This window comes from Pelobates fuscus, chromosome 5 (genome assembly GCF_036172605.1).
Source record: "Pelobates fuscus isolate aPelFus1 chromosome 5, aPelFus1.pri, whole genome shotgun sequence".
In the NCBI taxonomy this organism is placed as follows: domain Eukaryota; kingdom Metazoa; phylum Chordata; class Amphibia; order Anura; family Pelobatidae; genus Pelobates; species Pelobates fuscus.
This window is the reverse complement of record NC_086321.1, coordinates 67,935,116-67,956,722: the sequence shown is the minus strand read 5'-3', so window position 1 is coordinate 67,956,722 and position 21,607 is coordinate 67,935,116. Positions and strand designations below refer to the sequence as shown.

Sequence of the window (21,607 nt, the reverse complement as noted above, 5' to 3'; positions counted from 1 at the left end):
ATGTGTGTGGGTGCTGTATGTGTGTGGGTGCTGTGTATGTGTGTGGGTGCTGTGTATGTGTGTGGGTGCTGTATGTGTGTGGGTGCTGTATGTGTGTGTGTGCTGTATGTGTGTGTGTGCTGTATGTGTGTGTGTGCTGTATGTGTGTGTGTGCTGTATGTCTGTGGGTGCTGTATGTGTGTAGGTGCTGTGTATGTCTGTGGGTGCTGTATGTGTGTAGATGCTGTGTATGTCTGTGGGTGCTGTATGTGTGTAGGTGCTGTGTATGTCTGTGGGTGCTGTATGTCTGTGGGTGCTGTATGTGTGTGGGTGCTGTATGTGTGTGGGTGCTGTATGTGTGTGGGTGCTGTATGTGTGTGGGTGCTGTATGTGTGTGGGTGCTGTGTATGTGTGTGGGTGCTGTGTATGTGTGTGGGTGCTGTATGTGTGTGGGTGCTGTATGTGTGTGGGTGCTGTGTATGTGTGTGGGTGCTGTGTATGTGTGTGGGTGCTGTGTATGTGTGTGGGTGCTGTGTATGTGTGTGGGTGCTGTGTATGTGTGTGGGTGCTGTATGTGTGTGGGTGCTGTATGTGTGTGGGTGCTGTATGTGTGTGGGTGGGTGCTGTGTATGCCTGTGGGTCTTGTATGTGTGTGTGTGCTGTATGTGTGTGGGTGATTGTGGGGGTACATTACTTGCTATCCCCCCTCCCTTCTTACCTTTTGTAGGGAGGGGGGATCCTGTTGCTGCTGATTCCTTCCCTGGTGGTCCAGTGGAGAGTGAACTCTAGCCCCTCTGGGGCTAGAGTTCACTCTCGCGAGATTTGAGCATTGCCACGGCAACGCTCATATCTCGCGAGAGGAACCCGGCGGAGCTGCCGGCAATAGCTCCGCCGGGTCCTCTCCTGCCTCCCTCCCTGCATGTGGGTCAGTGGGGAGGAAGGCTGAGAGCAGAGCCGGCGCTCGGATAGCGCCGGCTGTGCATGAGCCGACAGTGGGGATCCTGAGATCTCCCCTGTCGGTCTCAATATACATAGGCGTGCCGCGGGATTAGGGTGTGCCCAGGCACACCCGGCACACCCCGTGCGCACGCCTATGGTTGCCTGTTGCCTGTTGCCAGCATGTTGTGCATGACGACAGACACCAAATATGAACAGAATTAATATTGGTATGTAGGTTAAACTCTGTATGTGCAGCATATTGCTATGAATCACTGCACCCACAAACTCCAAATGACCACTTCGAATCACTGAAGTGGTCATGGTTTTTGGAGTAACCCTTTAATTAAAAAAAAACACCAATTGCTGATTAATTTGGGGAAAATGTATTTGGAAAATCATCAGCGAAATGAGTTCCCCACTAAATTCAATAGAAACTGCTTATTAAACAAAGAATGTGTACAATACTTAAAACCAAGATTAGATCAAGGCTCCTGCAGTTGCCCAGAGTGCATAGTTCAGGAATTAAATGTTTCTTTAGTAAATGGAATACATGTTAAATGTTTGCAAAGCTTCAGATACACGCACTAAGTAGTTTAGTTGCACAGATTTTAAATATCCTCTATCTTTCTATAGAGCCAGTTTATCAATTTGAAAAACAATATTGAAATGAATAAGACTGTCATGTTGTCTATCAATAAATGTCTTCTTTTTACTGCTTAGTACATCTGCCACACGGATCTTTGTTAATTTACTACCAAAATGAAAATCACTATCCTACATCTGGCACTGAAATAGTCAACTGGTTAAAAAGTCACTATTAGCATCGGTGTACCAGGCATGCCTAAAGTCCATCAATAATGGTTTTGGTGTCCACATGGTTTACAGATAAATTCACCAGAGGAAAAATAATTCATTCACTCAACACATGCTTAATTTAGCTGTAAATATCGTTCATATTTTGTAAATGCTTTTATGTATCAAAGAGTTTATTTTATTTTTCATATAAACAGGAACATAATACAAAAATAGTACAAGTTTATTGCAAATTAATTTTCAGTTCCATATTTAATAGTATTCTGTTTTTGATTGTCTGCTATTGTTCTCTCTGCAACATATACCCTTCACCTGAAATTGTAATACACACATTTTCTTTACAACAGTTTTCTAGAATATCCCTAAGTTTAAAGAACTCAATATACTGTGTGGGTTAAAAATATATAGTAAAAGCAAAGATATCCGACGAGCTTGTTAAAGGGATTCTATGGTGTAAGAAATACATAGCTGTATTCCTTACACTGTTGTTCCCTCTGGCCTTCCATCCTTTACACCAACCCCGGCATGGAAAGAATTAAAATACCCCTTTAACACTTAACCCGATTCCATCACTGACCTCCTTTCCGCTGCGTCGATTCTCCGCTCTTGTATATCCAGATCCAGATTTACATCATGGGAACCTTTAATCACAGAATTGTCAATTCCCAATCACCCAATCAATCCCCAACCAATCCTCCCCTTCCAAAAAAAACCAACTCGATCGATGAAATATGATAAATAAATTGTTGTGTGTGTATATATACACTCATATATAGAGTGTCTATAGTGTGTGCACATATGTAGCAGTGTGTGTGTATAGGTTTCAGTGGGAGTTACAGCACCTATAGCAATGTGTGTAGCAGTATGTGTATTATGTGTGTAGTAGGGTGTGTATGTATATGGTGTCAGTGGGAGTTTCAGCACTTACAGCAATGTGTGTAGCCGTGTGTGTGTGTGTGTGTGTAGTAGGGTGTTTATGTATACGGTGTCAGTAGTAGTATGTGTCTGTAACAGTGTAGGTAGCAGCACTATGTATAGCAGTATGTTTTATAGTGTGCGTTGTTGCAGTCTGTATATGTGAGAATACAGTGTACATTTTAAAAGTAGAGTAGGCGCCCCATCAGGCAATACACCTGTAGGTAAGTGCCTACTTTGCCTAATGGGAAGTCCAGCCCTGTATATATCCACAATATATAACTTTAACACACTGCACAATATGTTGGCGCTATATATATTCTTACAATAATAATAATACACCCTATTTATCAGTTTCCTATTTCATACTTTAGGTGTATTATCAATTATTCTAAAATACAATTTTCTGTGTAATCTCCTTTTAATTAAAACCAGTTAGGTAAACACAAATTGGTATCACCAGCATTCCCTCTGAGCAATTCTTTACAAACTTCCATTTGAGCAACCGCACTCTGCACATTCTGTGATCGTTAAGCAGATTCCTTTTTTAACTAACTACTGATTGATTCTCCTAGAATTTTGGCCAAGTCTGTATTGCTGAATAGAGAAGTGCCATCATACTCATGCAGAAAGTAAAAAAAAAATTCTGGGACAATTCTTTAAGGAAATTCATTTCAATAGCATATTTTGCTTCAACCATTTTTGTGGTCATTTTGCACACAAGGGTTAAAGTCCCCACTATAAAAAAAATTCTACTCACCTGGAATTATAAATTATTGTAAAATAATCCTATAGCATGTTGCTCAATTCTGTTTACTGAATGCTGGAAGCATGTAGTACTGAATTCTAAAAGAGAGAAACTGAACCTATATGGTAGTTGGCTTAGATGGTAAATACTTTTATTTTTCCCCTAGGTAATGGCTCTTGGAAGAGAGGAGACAAGTATGACCTTGACGCTAAGAAAGCATACTCATCCCTCCAAACAGTTACACTACTCAGATCAGTGAAACCAGAGTTTGAGACTTTTTCCAGCGAGGTGAAGAGATCTGTTCAGAAACTAGTACTCAACGATGATGATTACGTAAGTAGTTGATCGTTTACGGCCTGATACTGTGTCTGTCTGTAAACAAACTGTGCAATTTAAAGGGAAACTATGACTAGAGCACACCATTTTCTTTTACAAAAACAATATTTTTCAGTGTATGTATTTATGTGTGTTTGTGTGTATATATATATATATTTGTGGTCGTAATATACCAGCCGCTAGAGTATAAATATGCATTTAAACTTATGAACTTAATATATACTAAAAGTCGGTTGGAGTGTGCCGGAACCAATGAGAGGTTAGGCCTGTAATAAAAGAGGGCCCACCTAGATTGTAGTTATGTTTAAAAGAGGGAGCGGTGGAAGGGTTACTTCACGATGTTGCTACAGGTAATGGGAGGGTTTAGTGGAGTTTTTATAGGGAATTAAATCCCTCCCACAATTCCAGTATTCCCACCTTTTTTTTTTGTGGTCAGTATATACCAGCCAATAAAGTATAAATATGCATTTAAACTTATGAACTTAATATATACTAAAAGTCGGTTGGAGTGTGCCGGAACCAGCGAGAGGTTAGGCCAGTAATAAAACAGGGGAAAAACACATAATGCAAATCAACCTTTATTAAACACTTCTTATGACATTACATAGAAATATTACAGAAAGACGATCTAACTTCCTTCTCTGGTTGTGGAACGTACTTGCCGTATACAGAAGATTTCCACCGTCCCATATTTTAAATGATGTGTGCGGGTGTATTGTGGCTGGATGCTGCTGTAGCAGCTCCTACACAAAATGAGTGCCCAGTGAAAGATGCCGTATTGAGCCTAAGTTTCACCAAAATTGATCTAGTGTACAAGAGGGATTACGTTTATGGAGAGAATGTTTTAACATGTCAAAAACCTTAACTAAACACCACATATTCCCAGTAGGGTAGTATGGTAACTGGAATGGGTGACCTATTTGACTAGTCTTTGTACGTTGCAAGGACAAAATATAATTATCATGAATCTTTATTAAGTCTGCTATCTTAAGGCATAATTCTAGATCAGATATTTTGTTACCGTAAACTCTCCGGGTCTTAAGAAACCATAAAAAGCCAGATAACCGGCTACTTTGAGAACCAAGTTGGCATCTGTCTCGAAAGGGGCTGAATCTATCATAACCGAAATACCACGGAACTTACTGCTGTCGATAGGGAGTCTTTTTGGATGGGTCTCTAATTTTAGTTTCAGTATGCCTTTCAAAACACGTTTAATAGGATATGCAGATAAAAAAGGCTTGTTAGAAATAGTGATTACCATGTGATGTTGGACTCCAGTTAAATATAATGTGACTCTCTTGTATGCTAATTTTAAAGATAAGTGGCAAAATGTAGTAAACACGACCAGTGTTTTAATAGCAAAAACATTTATTATATGATAATTAGAAACAACTTTTTCCTCAGTTTTAGGAGCTTTAGTGGGCTCCCTCAGTGCTGCTTTTCACTTCCTTCCTCCCCCCTTAACATCACATAGGAGGATTGTCCAATCCAATGCTCATCTTAGAGCAGCGTAGGGGACCTAATGCGCAGTGAGCACATTCAAGCGTCCCCATCAATCAGTCAGTGGAAGCACTTTTAGTGGCTGCCAGCTATAAATATTGCAGTTTCTCATAAAAACGTTTTACAGTGTATGGTAAAAGGACAGTACCACTGCACTCAGACAGCTTAAACTTAATTAAGTGGTCTAGGTGACTATAATGTCCTTTTAAAACCCACCTTGTTCAGAATAACCAATGGACTCCCAGGGTTACTGTCCTTACTCTCTCAACCTAATTAGTGGATCCATTCTCCTCTTCATTCTCACCTTCCAATTCTGCTAATTTCCCACCATATCATGTTTTGCCATCCACCATGCAGCCTTTCCTATTTTGTTATTTTACCCCGCATCCTCTAGATTGTTAGCTTGTTTGATCAAGGTCCTCATCACCCGATTGTTCTTGTCCAATTTTGTAATAGTTTGGCTCATTTGTTGTTGAAGTCTTCTTAATAATATTGTAAAGCTATGCAGAATAAGTTGGCGCTATATAAAATGGCAGTAATATTAAAATGCAATGTGTGATCTAGAATTCTATGCAGAACATAAATCAGGTTATCCATGTTCCTTCAAATTACTATGCTGGCATCTTCATGTTTGTTAATTTTTCATTATTCTCTATTGGCCTCTCCATCCATGAGCTCTAAAAATATCAAATTTGTCTATCTTGCCATCTCTCTTGCTCCTGGTCTACTTCAACCATTAAATAGACTGGTTATATTCAGTCATCCAAAGTTTGCATTAAAACAAAATATCTATATAAATAAACCACTGGTAAGGAAAGGAGAAGGCTATAGTCAGTGAATCTGTCTTATGGTAGCTCACTGCTGGAGGTGATATATCAAATATTTGCAGAATATTTGTGGTTTTACAAACTCTCTTGTTTGCATTGTTTTTTTAGCGCTACATTCGTTACTACAGAGCAGACAAAAAGACTAAAAATAGTAACTATATCTTAGTAACCATAGAATAGGTGATGGTATAATTCATCCCCTCGTGTCTGCTATTGCATGATATAATATAGCTTTTAAGCTTTGAAAAAAAATAAATATATATATATATATATATATATATATATATTATATCCCCATTAAAAAATGGACATTTATGACTCCCTGGTGTTTAAAAGAACTGCACATAGTGAAACTATTGGCAGGTTTGCAGCAAATCTCCCCCTGCCTAAGTAACTCCATAATCCCTATGTCAAGTAAAAGGCAGTCCCTTAGAAATGCATTATCTGAGTAAATTTGTTTGCATTCAGCTTTTTAGCTAAGCATTAACTCTCAGTAAATCCCCTGAAAACCCCCCACAAATTTGCCTAAAACTTAACCCCTACACTTGTTTGATCTAAAGATTGCCTAGAACACTCCAGATGTTGTGGACTACATCCCCCATAATGCTCTAACACACATAATACTAGCAAAGCATCATGGGAGGTGTAGTCCAAAACATCAGCAGTGCTGAAGGTTGCCTATGCCAGGCCTAGAAGGCTAGCCTTAAGGGAGCATAGCAGTATTGCATGTAACTAAACTTAATCCGTAGTTCTTACCCCCTATGTCTGAACTCAAAATTGGGTCGTCATGCAATTTCAGTGCTTACCAATGATTGTAACAGGGCACATCATATTGTTCAGGTCCCAGGCAACTAATCAATAAAAAAAAAAAATGGTCACTGTAGCAATACTGCCTTTCCTAATGCAGCTGAGAACTCTATGAGACATGAACACATGCATTTTGCTGAATTCATTTTTACATATAATATTGTAACTGGAAATTGATTCACCAAGCTAATACCATGCATAAAAGTTTAGTTCCTGTAAATATATATATATATATATATATATATATATACACATATATGAACTTCTACACTAACTGCTTAGTAAACATTTATGACCGTAAAACATTTTTTAGAGTGATGCAATAAAAATACAAAGCAAACGTTGTTGGATAAAGATAAGTAGTAATTTAAAGAAATCCTAAAAGTAGTAAAAAAGTTAAGATAACATTAAATGTTATCTGATGTTTCAGCAGAATGATTTATAAAAAAAGTTATTTACAACGGGTAATTAGAACTCAATATAATTAATGGGTAGTAGTTATGATGTTAGTAGTACCCTGGTTTCATTCTCAGGTAATGGGCAAACTGTGGGAGATGCCAGGTCCCGAGCATTCCATGGTGGAGGCAGAGGTGTAACTAGAAACCACAGGGCCCCGGGGCAAAAATTGCCATGGAGCCCCCCATACTTCCTCCCTTCCCTGTCCCTTACTGTTCCTCTCTCCTTCCCTCCTCCTTTCCCTGTCCCTTAGAGTTTCTCTCCCTCCCTATACCTTGGTGCACCCCTTAGTGGTCCCCTCCCCTTCCTGGTGTGCCTCCTACCTCTCTTGTAGCATGGCCGAGCAGAGCGGATCCCGGTACAGGAGCTTCAGTTTCCTGTACCTGGCCTGACTGACAAGAAGTGCTCTCTCAGTGAGCACTTCCTGTCAGTCCGGTCCGGTACAGGAAACAGAAGCTCCTGTAAAGCAGCCTGCTCCGTTCGGCCATGCTACACTCCGTGGTGTATATACACTGACAGTCACACACAGACGTTACTGACAGACACAGACTCACTGATCTGACACACACTTGTTTACTGACAGACACACACACACACACACACGCACACTGACAAACATACACACTGACACACACAGACTCAATGACAAACAGACTCACTGATTTGGCAGACACTCAAAAAAACACACACTAACAGACGCACACACACATTGACAGACGCACACACACATTGACAGACACACTCATACATTCACATGCACAAACATACACTCACAGACACCGACACACATACGCTCACACACACATACACTCACAGACACAGACACATACACACACACACTCACATACACTCACAGATACAAACATACACACACTTACAGTCACACACCCACAGACACTCTCACACACACACACACTCACTAATTATTAATATTATAATTAAACATTTACCACCCAGTCTCCCTATCTGGAGAGCTGGCGTGGGTCTCTCGTCGGAGGTCAAGTGGGGCTGCTGTGAGGCATGCGACTGAATTGGAGTCCACGGTTATATGGCATCACATAGCTGGCGGACTCCCATGGTAGCAGTTGCGACCCCTGCGACCATGGTAGTTCCGCCATGGGTCGAGGTGTAATGCTTATCCTGCTGCTCATTCATTGGCTGAGAGCGTCAGCTGAGGACTCTTTGCCCATAAATAGGTGTTTGTATATAGAAATATGCAGAGACTTGACATTAACCAACTCTCATTTCCGGCTGGCTTATGACTCTGGTGGGGGCGGAGTTACACATCTGAAGAGGAAACTTAAATATCTCTGTACTGAAATGCCTCACATACATTCTCCAAGTACTACGACCACTTAATATCACTGAAGTGGTCACGATGTTGAAAGTAACCCATTAATTAAGTCTATGCCAGAGGTGGCAGAAAGGTAGATCTCTTGATATTATAAAATTCAACTGTGATGCTTGCACTACTAATGGCTGACAAAGTATGATAGTAGTTGTAGTTCTACAACATCTAAAGATATATAATTTGGCCATTTGCAGTGTAAACAATATTAATAATCACTTTATCCAGGGATTTGTTTTGGTTTTAAATCACAATTTCAAATGGCTTCACTTTGTATTTTAGGAGATATATAATGTTGTTTTGATCAACAAAAACAATAGGAATTGTGTGAAAAGTTAAGTTTGTTGGACTTGATTGTTTTTTTTAAATGATTTAAATGTTTACCATATAAAACAAACAACGAATTCAATATAGTTGAAGATATGCAAAACCTGTTCCAGCAGAACAAATAACTAGGCTGATTAGATGGACCAGTTGGTTGCTGCAAAACTGCCAAAGTCAATCCCATTGTGTTTGGTGCCCGAAACGGAGGAGCTTGAACTGCTTTGAATTTAGGAGTGAAGTATGCTTGTACATCGAGGATGGGGAACCTTCAGCCCTCCAGATGTTTTCGACTACATCTCCCATAATGCTCTTAGAGCCATAATGCTAGCAAAGCATCAAGGGAGATGTAGTCCACATCATCTGGAGGGTGGACGGTTCCCCATTCCTGTTATACATGATTAGGGAATGCTGTTTCTTGCAGATATTGGGAAGCCATAGGGAGAAAACCGGAGGCACAAATCCATAATTTTAATAGTTTTAGCATTTAAATCTAAATTCAGATTTTGCAAAACATTAGTAAGATAGCAAAAAAAACCCAACAAATAATGGCATCACGCTAAGTTCCAGTAACTGACACTGTAGCCTTGATTTAATATTTCTGGATAAGGGTTTTAAATGATCATAATCTGATAATATATAGCAATCCTGAATAAGAATAGTAAATTAGGGAATTATCTACTAAACGGCTAAAAGATCAAAATGTAAAAAATGGGTTTTCTTAATTTTGATCTTTTGCCAGTTAAGCCTATATCTCCCTAAATCGGGATCCGTATTTAGGATTGCCATGTATAAGAATACTAAATCATGTTGCTGTTTAGGAAATAGCTCCCTTATTTGGCTTCCTTAAATATAGCAAACCCATGTAAGGGTAGCAAATTAGGTAGTTATCTATCAAACATCCAAGAGATCACAATTAAAACGGACCCCTTAGACCAGTGTCAGAACTATTGCAGAAAGGCCTGTGGTGCAAGAAGTTATTTTGTCGCCGTTCCCCAGCACAAGGATGGCAAAAAGATTACCGTCGGTTGTACATTTTCCATGATGCATTGCTAGCTGGGGATCTACCATTGCAGGCTAGGGATCTACCATTTGCTCATTCTTGCAGGTTTTTACTTGTGAGCAGTTTTTGTGGGTCAGGATAAAATAGAATATCATATTCCTAAACCACAGACATAAGTACAAATAATTAGAAATACCTTGTATAGTTATCAAATTAGTCCTATAATTTAGTCTTATAACAAGGATATTAGAAGTTTGATATGTGACCGTTACAGCACAACACACATTTCAAAGGACAATGGCAGAATCGATCTTTAACTTCTCGATTGTAACGTTTCCATAACTCATTATATCTTTATTTTTTATTTTTTATTTAGTAATTCCATTAGGAGAGGGGATGCAGTGCAGTATTGCATTTTCTCTTCATTTAAGCATATCTGGATCTTGTAATACATCTTATAACAAGATTTTCATAGCTCCTCATAGTCATGAGTTGGGGTTTAATATAGCCATAACTGAAGATTCTACTAATTAACATCTTTAATTGCATATCAGATATATCTAAAGTAAGTCTAAAGTAGACATATAAGGGAATTTCATTTTTGTATTAGAATCCAAACTTCTACTTTGGAACCATAAACAAAATAGATTGTGTACATATGCTGGATGTGTGCACTCGGATAATCCGTCAATGGCACCTGGTGTGTTAGTCCAGTTACACCACAACCCCATGTCTTAATTTGGCCATTTCAGAAGTAAGGAAGTTTGCAGATGTGTGTCCCCCAAGCCTATTTTATGTACCAGTACTTGAGTTTTTGTTTCATTTCCTATTTTTACATTTTAAAATAGTTTGTGATGGTTAAACTGCCCATGTTTGAATAACCTAAAATAGACTACTCCTCCCACCCTCCCCCCCCAACTTGTCTCCAGAAGGAATGTAATCTAGTTTTGTATATTGATATACGAGGAGACAAATACAAGCTCAAGTCATGTAAATCTAGTTTTAAAACAAAAACATTTACCTAATGAAAACCATAAGAGATGTAAGTGGTTTACCAAGCGCAAGTTTATATTTAGAGGGTAACTCAAGGTCATTAATTTTTCATCTCAAAGTAAGCAGAGCTAAAAAATTTTTATATTTTTCATTAAAACATGTAAACTAATATATGACTTTGCATATTGAGACATAGTTTCAAATGACGCATTATATTGAATAAACTAGAACTGGAACAAGAAACACTGTATTGGTGATAACATTATGGAAATGCATCTGGAATATAGGCAGAAAGACTAGCAATGCATTCTATGTCACACTTCTATATTTGGAGGTGGGTTATTAGTAGGTACAGCGGTGTGTATCCAAATAATTTATTCTTGGGAACTTTTTCATAACCATATATGTCTACCTTAACCCCTTAAGGACACAACTTCTGGAATAAAAGGGAATCATGACTGAATATTTTCGTCATGTGTCCTTAAGGGGTTAAAAAATAACAGTGATTTCAACATAGATAAACCTAGAGACTTTGTCATATTTTACAATTTAAGAAATGCCTTTATCAATGATGATCATATTTATATAGCTTACATAAGTCTGAGATGAAGGGAAATTGAGACTAACTAATATTAGACTAATAAATAAGTCAATAAATCGCGTGTTTCAGTGATAAGCAGTGACTGGCATTTAATAACTTCAGATTTTCAAAAGCCGTGGTAACATCACTGTCTTAGAACTGAGAAACTCAGGCTTAAATCTCGGTGAGATCACCTCACCAGTTTGTGTCCTTTGGGAAGACACCTAACCATATATATCCCCCTACTTCAGTTCCTCATAGATTGTAGGTTGTTTGAGAAGGACCATTTGTCACTTCTAAATATCCTGTTTCTATAACTAAATCACTGTGAATATTTTGTCACTATGTAAATGCTAAAAATAAAAAGAGAAATCTTCACAGTTCATGAATGCTTAGCAGTAACTGTTTTATCAACCATTTCAATCCATGCTGTGAAATAATATCTACGTTTGATAAAACGTTGGACTGATATATGAATATGTTATTTGCTTTATCTGTTTTTTATAGGAATTTTTGCAGGAAGTCATGTGAGCACTTAGCACAATATTCATAGCTTAGAGATGTTTTGGTATGCTGATTGTGTATCATTTCTGCTTACATTGTTTGCTTACATTTGTCAAAAATATGCTAGGAATACTTTGTTATTTCAAACAAATAACCTTTTATGGTAAAGGAGTATGAGTGGCATATATTCTCCCAAGTAATGGCAATATGTAATAGTCTGCTTCTATTTTAACCATTCTTAGGGTTGTAATGCAAAGGTATCTTTTTATCAGAAGTGGTGTGAATGCCCAAACATTTGTTCCTGTAGTGAAACGTCTTTGAGTGAATTGACATATCATGACCAAGTGTGGACGTATTGTTTAAATGGTAGCGTGGACAAAATCTATATAATAAATATTTGCATCACAGCTGGATATTACATAGCACATATGTAAAAAGTTGATATACTATAATTTGTAAAAATATTTAAACAATTAAAGATGTTCATGACATGGTTCAATTGTCAGCATACATCTTGAGAATAGAAAATCAGATTGTTTTACTCGTGGTGCCTTGGTTATCTCTGAGATAATAGAGGATTTATGGAATTATGAGATGTTCTGATGTAAACATTGGGTCCTTTACGTTAGAGTGGTGTACCTGGCCCTGCAAAGTTGGATCAGTGACAGACGATGATGTTGAGGTTGTGATGTACTTTGATAGCCCATTTAGGGAACAGAACATCTAAACAAGCACAGTACTTTCAGTTACATTTTAATCATGTGCAAAGTATGCCAGTAGGAGCATGTCTTTATTGAAGTCTTTGTTGAGCTCATTTGCATACACCTACCCAGAATCCCTTGTAGTACTCAGAGCACTATTAAACTGAGATTTCTGTGGGAAAATCAAGTATTAAGGCTTGACTGTTGAGTGTATTTGTGTTTAGCAATGTATTAACTATCCACTCACTTCAGGTGGAAGGTGTTTTCATCCACACTTGTTTTCCCCCACCACAACTTTTTTGGTATGTACTTTGAAGCATTGAAAAAATATACTGATTTTTTGCACCAATTATTTAAATTTATATGTAAAATTTTAATGAGAAGGGGACACTGAGATTTCTCTTGTTTTCAAGTATGTTCTGGAGTGCACATGCCAATACATTGTTGCACATATAATAGGAGACATATATAGTGCATTTATCGTTACATTGTCACACATACAATAAACATATATTATAAAGCATTAAAGGAACAAACAATACTATGGATATTATGTGTATCTATTTTGAATACATTTCTGAGTGTTTGTTAGCATAATTATAATATACCTTAAGAGACATTAAGATGGTTTCATGCAGTTACATGAGTAAACATAAGTTACATAACTACTATTCTGGTACTGAGAAGATCTGAGGCAAGATATTCCCTCACTGCGTGAATCAGGTGCACTATTATCTGTACCGTTTGAAAATCAGAAGAGCCTTTATCCATCAAGAGAAACACTATCATCTTCTGAATGATTTTCTCTCCCTAAACTGAGTCAGATGGTCTGGACCTTTTGCATGGATGCCCAGCCTCCCAGCCTTTAGGAATAACCTGACAGATGTAGAAACTTCATGGAAGAGGTACACATGTCCTTCCATAGCTTTATTATTGTGCAGTTCATAGGATTGGCCTTGTTTTTCCTAGAAAACCTGTGGCCTAACAAACGTGGCTCATCTTGAGGCTTTAAAACCTATTTGAAGGCTAAGATGGTAAAACTATATTAAAGAGCTAAATAATGAAAATCAAAAGAAAGGAGAAAAGTCTTACCAGTCAAAACTGCTTAAAAGGCTGAACTTGATGGACAAATGTATCTTTTCAGCCTATGTAACTATGTATATATAATATGGAATCAAGCAAGCCTTGAAATGGATCCTCACCACTTGGTCACCAATGATTGTGATTACTGTTGAAAGACCAGAAACTCACACCAACCTTTGAAAGGGGAGAATCCAGTACCTGACAGAACCACAGAGGAACCTAACAAAGATTCAAGTTTATGAGCCCAGATCTACAATATGTCATCAATATTAGAGTCTGTTCATGTATGGTTTTATCAGTCAGATGTGGAAAAACACAAGAACTTTGGGAAAGAGACCAATGGTTCCTATTAAGCTATGAATACAAACATAAATGATCATAAAGGCTGATAAAAGAAGATCCAGCTAAGATCCAGTGTGTGTATGTCTGTCTACCTGTCTATTCCTATATACAGTATATTAAACTCCGTAATTCCCCAACAAGTTCCCAATGATTCAGAGTTTAGCCTGATAATTTGTTAAATGCAGAATTAAAGTGTGAAAAGTATTTTCAGGCAGATGTGTTTACATAGAAATGTAACCAATAGTCCCTTGAATTCAGTGCAATCTCTAGGGATATGGTGCATTGATATACTTGCCCTGACATCGATTAATAAACTAACACTGCAACAAAGATATTATTGTGCCTTCTACATACAGTTGTCCTCAAAAGTCCTGTTCTCAAACCATACACTGAATGCAAATGAGCATAACAACTATGACATATTGCATCAGACAGCATAAGGAGTACAGCAAAAGGCTTTTAAAATGATTCTCCAAACTTTCCCTTCTGTGATAATAATTCCAAATATAATGGTAAATATTTTTTGGAAATACAATCAGCAATGTATCTGTACATGCAGCCTTTTCTATAAAATAATTCCTAACACTTCATTCATTGGCTTTTTTTAAGCTGAGATTCAACTCTTCAGGTTTCTAACTTCTTAATGCGACCTCTGTTCTTGGCATGAAAAGAATTCAGTAAATGCTGTTTTTCATTCCACGATCAGCATTCTGAAATGAAATTATTCTCTAACTTGGATGTTTATCGATTTTTTTTTTTTTAAATTCTGAATAACTGCTCCTTCCGTCTAATCCCCAACGTAGAGATGAGATAATGATTCAGATATGGTACATGTGAAAGACAAGTGAAAAATGTATTAAAAATTCAGTAAAATTTGTTGGGGGATTGTCATGTAAAATTATGATATGCTCCACTTCCTAGGGATTTATATTTCCAAGCAATGTTTCATCAAGAAAGATTGCCGGAACGCTTATCTAGTTCTGACATCACAGATTTTCAGTGCTCACTGTGCATGCACATTAATTGGGAGATTTCAGGAAGACCTTCCGCTGTATGCTGGATTCAAGATTAAACCCATGTGAACATCAGCCATTGCTTACAGTTTGGAAGTCTGCTTGTCAGTACAGAATGCTTTGCTTTAGAAAGCTATGAAAGCAGGGGCTACATATATTTTCACTCTTTCACTCAGTAAACAGTACCCTTAAATAAACATAATACATAAATGACATGAATCCAAAAACATGAATCCAAAAACAAAAAAAAACAGCAGTTGGATTGGCTTGTCTATATCACATACAATATGTATAATATGTCCAATTATTATTTGGCTTTATTTTGCCATGATATGATTTTCTTTTACATTTTTAACACTTTTGTATTATTAGTAAAAGTACAGTTCTGCAATTGGCTCAGTTATAGTAACATTTCACCGTTATTCACGGTAATTGCTCTGCTTTAAAATATTGGCCAAAAATGGTTATTCATACTTAAACCTCATTGATTGATTGAATATTTTTGTTTAGCATCTTCTTGTACATTCTAATACGTGTTCATTGTCTAACTCCACTCTTGTTTTGAACATTGTAATTGTGGCCCATGTTTCTGTCAATTTACTATAACTCACTGTTTAGTGAAAAACCCCTTAATACTCTAGCTGTGTTAGAACATTAATTTAATAGTTTTCGGCACCCAGCCTGTGGTTCTGAATGGTATGTGACCCACCCCAAGATGTTGGCCAGCAGTGGTCTGGATTACTTCCATTGAGTACTCCTGCCACACACATATCAATGTGAGGTAACAGGAAAATCCCACTGGAAAAAAAGGCTTTCTTTGAGCAGAACTACTGTCGCATATAGTACTGGAATGTGGGTAAAAAATTATTTTCTTTTGTTACATTAAAGTAACAGTCAGTCTATATTCTAATCAATATTAGAATCAAAGTTAAATTTGTACCCACTAGATTTATTCCCATTGTACTACATGGTATTTCTAAGAAAAATCCATTTAGTGTATGCATTTGTATAAGGTCTGCAGATCAAACAGTGTTCATTCTTATGGCCTTTGCTGAACCTAAACTCCAATGACACAACAGTACTTTAGGAACTAATATTGTATATGTACATGGGTGGTCATTTAAAGGGACACTTTAGGCTCTCACCCAAATGGTTATAATGTCTGGAATTCCCTTGCACCATTCTTCTGACCAGGACTAGAGTCCCTTGCAGCCCATTCCTTTTGTGTTGCTACTTGGACTAACGAAAAAGCATTAGCCCAATCAACTAACCGTTGATTAGTTGAGAATGCCAGCTGACCAATTTCAGCCTATCACAGCCACCCATTTCTGGTATGAATTGGTATAGCTAAGGAATAGTGTAATTTTTCCCTTAAGCATTGCTCCAGTGGCAGCTGAACTGGGATCTGCCAGGGACACTCACAGTGTTGACTTTCTAGAAAATGACTTCACACGAACAGAGGAATCCAGGCACCATAATCATTTCCATGAGATGAAATTATTATAGTGCCTAGAATGTCCATTGTATCAATGATAATAGAAGACATCAGAAGGTAAGTGACCTGGAAGAGTTGCTTAGCTTCCCAATGTCGTCAAAATGCATGAGTATTGAGCTAATCTTAATCACTGTCTTTTTACACTATTGACACAGGAATTTCTACTGTCCCTTCTAATGTGATAACTAGTCTCACTAATTGCTTCATGTGAAAACATGGGAGAAGTAACTTCCTCAAATAGTAAACCAGATAAAGAGGTACATGTTAGAAAAAAATAATAATAGTGTAGTAAAGTTAAGTAAAAATCATAAAATATAATAAATTATTATTATTTTATTATTTATATAGCGCCATCAGACTCCGTAGCGCTGTACAATGGGTGTAAATGTAACTCTAGCTGCAAATGGATAGAAGTTTTGGTAGGGTGCTAAGGTATATTTCACTGTATCTTCACACTGGTGTAGGTGTCTACCAAGGTGGGCTACATATATAGTAGAAAAAATATGAATTGATGGTATAGAAAGAAAAATCATATTTAAATTTAAATTTTTCTATTCAATAAAGTCTAATTTGCTAAAACTACCTAAATTACAATGTTATTCACTAAATTGTAAGCTACTTTACAATGCAAATATAAATATAGCCTGTGTACATGTGGAGACCCTAATTTAGCTATAAACTGTGGTAGTCAATGAGTTGTAAAATACTGAATATTACACTATAGTCATCAAAACAAAATTAGTTTAATGAAACCGTTTTGGTGTATAGGTCATGCACTTGCAGTCTCACTGCTTAATTCTCTGCCATTTAGGGGTAAATCACTTTATTTATGCAGCCCTACTCACTCACACCTCCCTGCATGTGACTTACACAGTCTTCCTTAACACTTCCTGTAAAGAGTAGGCTAATGTTTATACTTCCTAAATTGCAAATTTGGTTTAATTTAGAATTTCTTCTGCTTCTGCTCTGTTGATAGACACTGCAAGAGGCTCATGTATGTAGTTAAAGTTACATTTATAGAGCAGTAGACAAAAACATTTAAAGTCACAGCCAGGGGAGTTGTGGCTAGGACTGTGTGGACAGACACAAAATAGATTTAACTCCTAAATGGCAGAGAAATAAGCCGTAAGACTTCAGATGCATTATCTATACACAAAAATTGCTTCATTAAGCTAAAGTTATTTTGGTGACTATAGTGCCCTTTAATGGTATATTACCCATATTTAGGTGGCACATTGTGCCGGTCCCAACCCCAGTACTAATGTAAAAATAAATGTGCGAGGCTGCTGCAATCAGATATGTGCACAGGGCTGGCCTTAGGGGTGTGCAAGCTGTGTGGCAGCACAGTGTGCCATGGAGCAGGGGTCGCCATATGGCTGACATAGCTCACACATGGCCGGATGACAGCTGTGCAGGGGGAGGGGCCCAAGGCAGTGGGGCCGGGGCTTACAGAGCGGCAGGGGCAGAGCTTATCATGAGATGGAGGTGGGGCTAAAACAAAGTCCCTGCTTCCCCAACAAATAGGCTACAGGAACTGCACTGCCTACACTCCTTCCTTGCTGCCCACATTGGAAAGAGGTAAGTGTGTGACTGTCTGCCTGTGTGTGTGTGACTGCGTGTGTGACTGTCTGCCTGTGTGTGTGTGTGTGTGTATGACTGTCTGTGACTGGGTGTGACACTGTGGGGGACTGTCTTTGTGTGTGACTGCGTGTGTGACTATCTGCTTGTGTGTGTATGATTGTCTGTGACTGTCTGCGTGTGCGACTGTCTGTCACTGTGAGTATGACTGTCTGCCTGTGTGTGTGTGACTGCGTGTATGTCTGTCTGCCTATGTGTGTTTGTATGGCTGTCTGTGACTGCCTGTGTGACTGTGGCTGTGTGTGGGACTGTCTGCGTGTGTGACTGTCTGGGACTGTCTACGTGTGTGATTGTCTTCATGTGTGTCACTGTCTGCCTTTGTCTGACTTTATTTATTTTTTATTTATTATTGCCATTTATATAGCGCCAACAGATTCCGTAGCGCTTTACAATATTATGAGAGGGGGATTTAACTATAAATAGGACAATTACAAATAAACTTACAGGAACAATAGGTTGAAGAGGACCCTGCTCGATCGAGCTTACACTGTGGCTGTACTGTGTGTGTGTGTGTGTGTGACTAATTGTGTGTGATTGTAGTGTGTGTGTGAGAGAGAGACTGTAACTGACTGTAACTGCGTGTGGCTTTCTGCCTGTGTGTGACTGCGGGAGTGTAACTGTGACCGTGTGAATGTAACTGTGCCTTTGTGTGTACCTGTTTGTGTGACTTTGCCTGTGTGTGTGACTGCAACTGTGTGTGACTTCAACTGTGTGTGTGACTGCCTGCTTGAAACTGAGTGTGTGTGACTGTCTGCTTGTGACTGTGTGCCTGTAACTCTGTGTGACTGTCTGCCTGTAAGTGTGTGTGTTTCTGTGTGACTGTCTGCTTGTAACTGAGCATGTGTGACTGTCTGCTTGTGTGACTGTCTGCTTGTAACTGAGCATGTGTGACTGTCTGGCTGTAACACACACAGATACACAGACATACAAATATGCACACTGACACAGGAATACAGTGACACACACATGCAGACATACAGATACACATATTGACCTACACACTGACACACACAGATACAAAGACATACAAATACACACACACACACACACAGATACAAACACTGTAGTGCTTAGAGTCCAATGTGCTGTAACTCAATTTAGTGTTAAAACATTTTTGAGTAGTTTAACACTGAAAGAGGGTTCCTTGCCACCTACAGCCCAGCTGCCAGATTACACTCTTCCTGGTAGTTGTACCAAATATAATCGGCAGTGGCAGCTGTGATAGGCGATAGCCTAATGACGGTCAGCTAATACTTTCAACTAATCACTGCCACCTATTGCTGCCACGGCTAATATATGCTCATTAGCCCAAACAGAAAAGTGGAGATGGGCTGCTGGGTTCTCTGGGGGACATTAAACCATAAAAAAGAGTTTAACAATGAACAGAAAGGCGGCACCAGGTTGCTACAGACACTATAGCCACTTCAATGAGATGAAAAAGTTACAGTGTCTCTTTAAGCTCATCTTTTATACATCTCCTCCACAGACTGCTATTTGTTTAGCATGTTTTTTCATTCTGCCTGTCCAACTCTGTTAAACTCTGGTTTTGTATCCTCCTACCGTGTTCCATTCCTAAGATAGTGATCCTGAAACGCAGGATACCAGGGATGAAATAAAATGGTCACTTGGGGATTGCCATAAAAACCACAAAAGCCAAATTAAATGAAAAGTCATAATAACCCCTTCATCTTTTGGAATTTCAGAAAAGAGAAAAAGAACGGTTTATGCTTTAGAAAACAAGACAGCGTCAATATACAAACTGAACACCAAATGCCATTTTGAGAAGATTTCTGGTTTAAAGTTAAATTAATAAAAAGTAGCTAAATTAGAAAATTTTATAAGTTATACTATGTGAGGTTAGTGTAGAAAACCACATTACATAGATTACAGTTTGCCTTAGGGTTAGTGGTGTCCGACGTACTTGAAGATACTGTTTTCTTATTGATGCTTGTGTGTGTACAGAAAGGTTCATATTGACTGAAACGAGTGAGAAAAAGAAAGGGAATCTGTGAAATAAAATATTCTCACTTTTTCTGCTTTATGGGAACATAGTGGGCTGTGATTCAAGAGCAATTCTGCACACTTTTTAAAATGTAGAGCAATAAGCAGAGACATTCTATTGGTTTCCGTGGAGATTGATTCTCTATTAGAATGTTATCCTAGAAAAATTATAGAATGGGTTAGCAGATTAAAGCACAACGGTCATCAAATGTTGACTTCTGTTTTTTTTTTTTTTTTATTGACAATTTATAGAGGATTTTACATTCTGAAAATAATATTTTTTTTTTTTAAATAATAATTGTATTTTATTTTATATTGCTCTGATGGGCAGAAGCTCATTACATCTGTCACAAGTGTGTAGTATGTGGTGACGACAAATTTAATTTTTATACGAATGTAACAATAGGAAGCCCAGAAACACAGCACAGGCATGGGGTTACAAACCTGACTGTGGCAGTTATTGCCAGAGCCGTCCTAAGGGGTGTGCGAGCTGTGTGGTCGCACAGGGCGCAATGGAGCAGGGGGTACCCTGCGGCCGACACAGCTCACACATGGCCGGCTGGGATTTAAAAAAAATAATAATTGCGGCGGGGGCAGAGCTTCCTGTGCGGCAGGGCGAAATTGATGGCGGGGCCGGAGCTAAACATGCTGGATAACTGCTGCAGGGGAAGCAGGAAGGAGTCCCTGCTTCCCCAACAAACAGTCTCCAGGAGCTACACTGCCTCCACAATGAACAGAGGTAACTATGTGTGATTGTCATTGTGAGTGTGACTGTCTGGCTGTGTGTGTGTGTGTGTGTGTCTGTGTATGACTGTCTGTGTGTGTGATGGTCTGCCTGTGTGTGTGTGTATCTATGTGTGTGACTGTCTGCTTGTGTGTCTGTGTGTGTGTGACTGTCTGCCTCTGTGTCTGTGTGACTCCCTGCCTGTGTGTGTGTGACTGACTGTGTGTGTGTGTGTGTGAGAGAGAGAGACTGTGTATGTGACTGTCTGCCTGTGTGTGTCTGTGTGTGTGTGACTGTCTGCCTATGTGTGTGTCTGTGTGTATGGCTGGCTGCCTGTGTGTGTGTGTGTGTGTGTGCATGACTGTCTGCCTGTGTGTGTGTGTGTGTGAGTGACTGTCTGCCTGTGTGTGTGTGTGTCTGTGTGTGTGTGACTGTCTGCCTATGTGTGTGTCTGTGTGTATGGCTGGCTGCCTGTGTGTGTGTGTGTGTGTGTGCATGACTGTCTGCCTGTGTGTGTGTGTGTGTGTGAGTGACTGTCTGC

General features: G+C 38.7%; 1 protein-coding gene across 1 annotated transcript in view; it reads left to right on the top strand.

Moving 5' to 3' along the window:
* The window catches only part of NPR3 (natriuretic peptide receptor 3), a 117,227-nt gene that overhangs the window by 38,746 nt on the left and 56,874 nt on the right, over nt 1-21,607 (top strand). Inside the window, exon 4 of the mRNA XM_063456836.1 lies at nt 3,561-3,727. Within this exon, the coding sequence (XP_063312906.1) occupies nt 3,561-3,727 (167 nt within the window). The remainder of the gene's footprint in view (nt 1-3,560; nt 3,728-21,607) is intronic.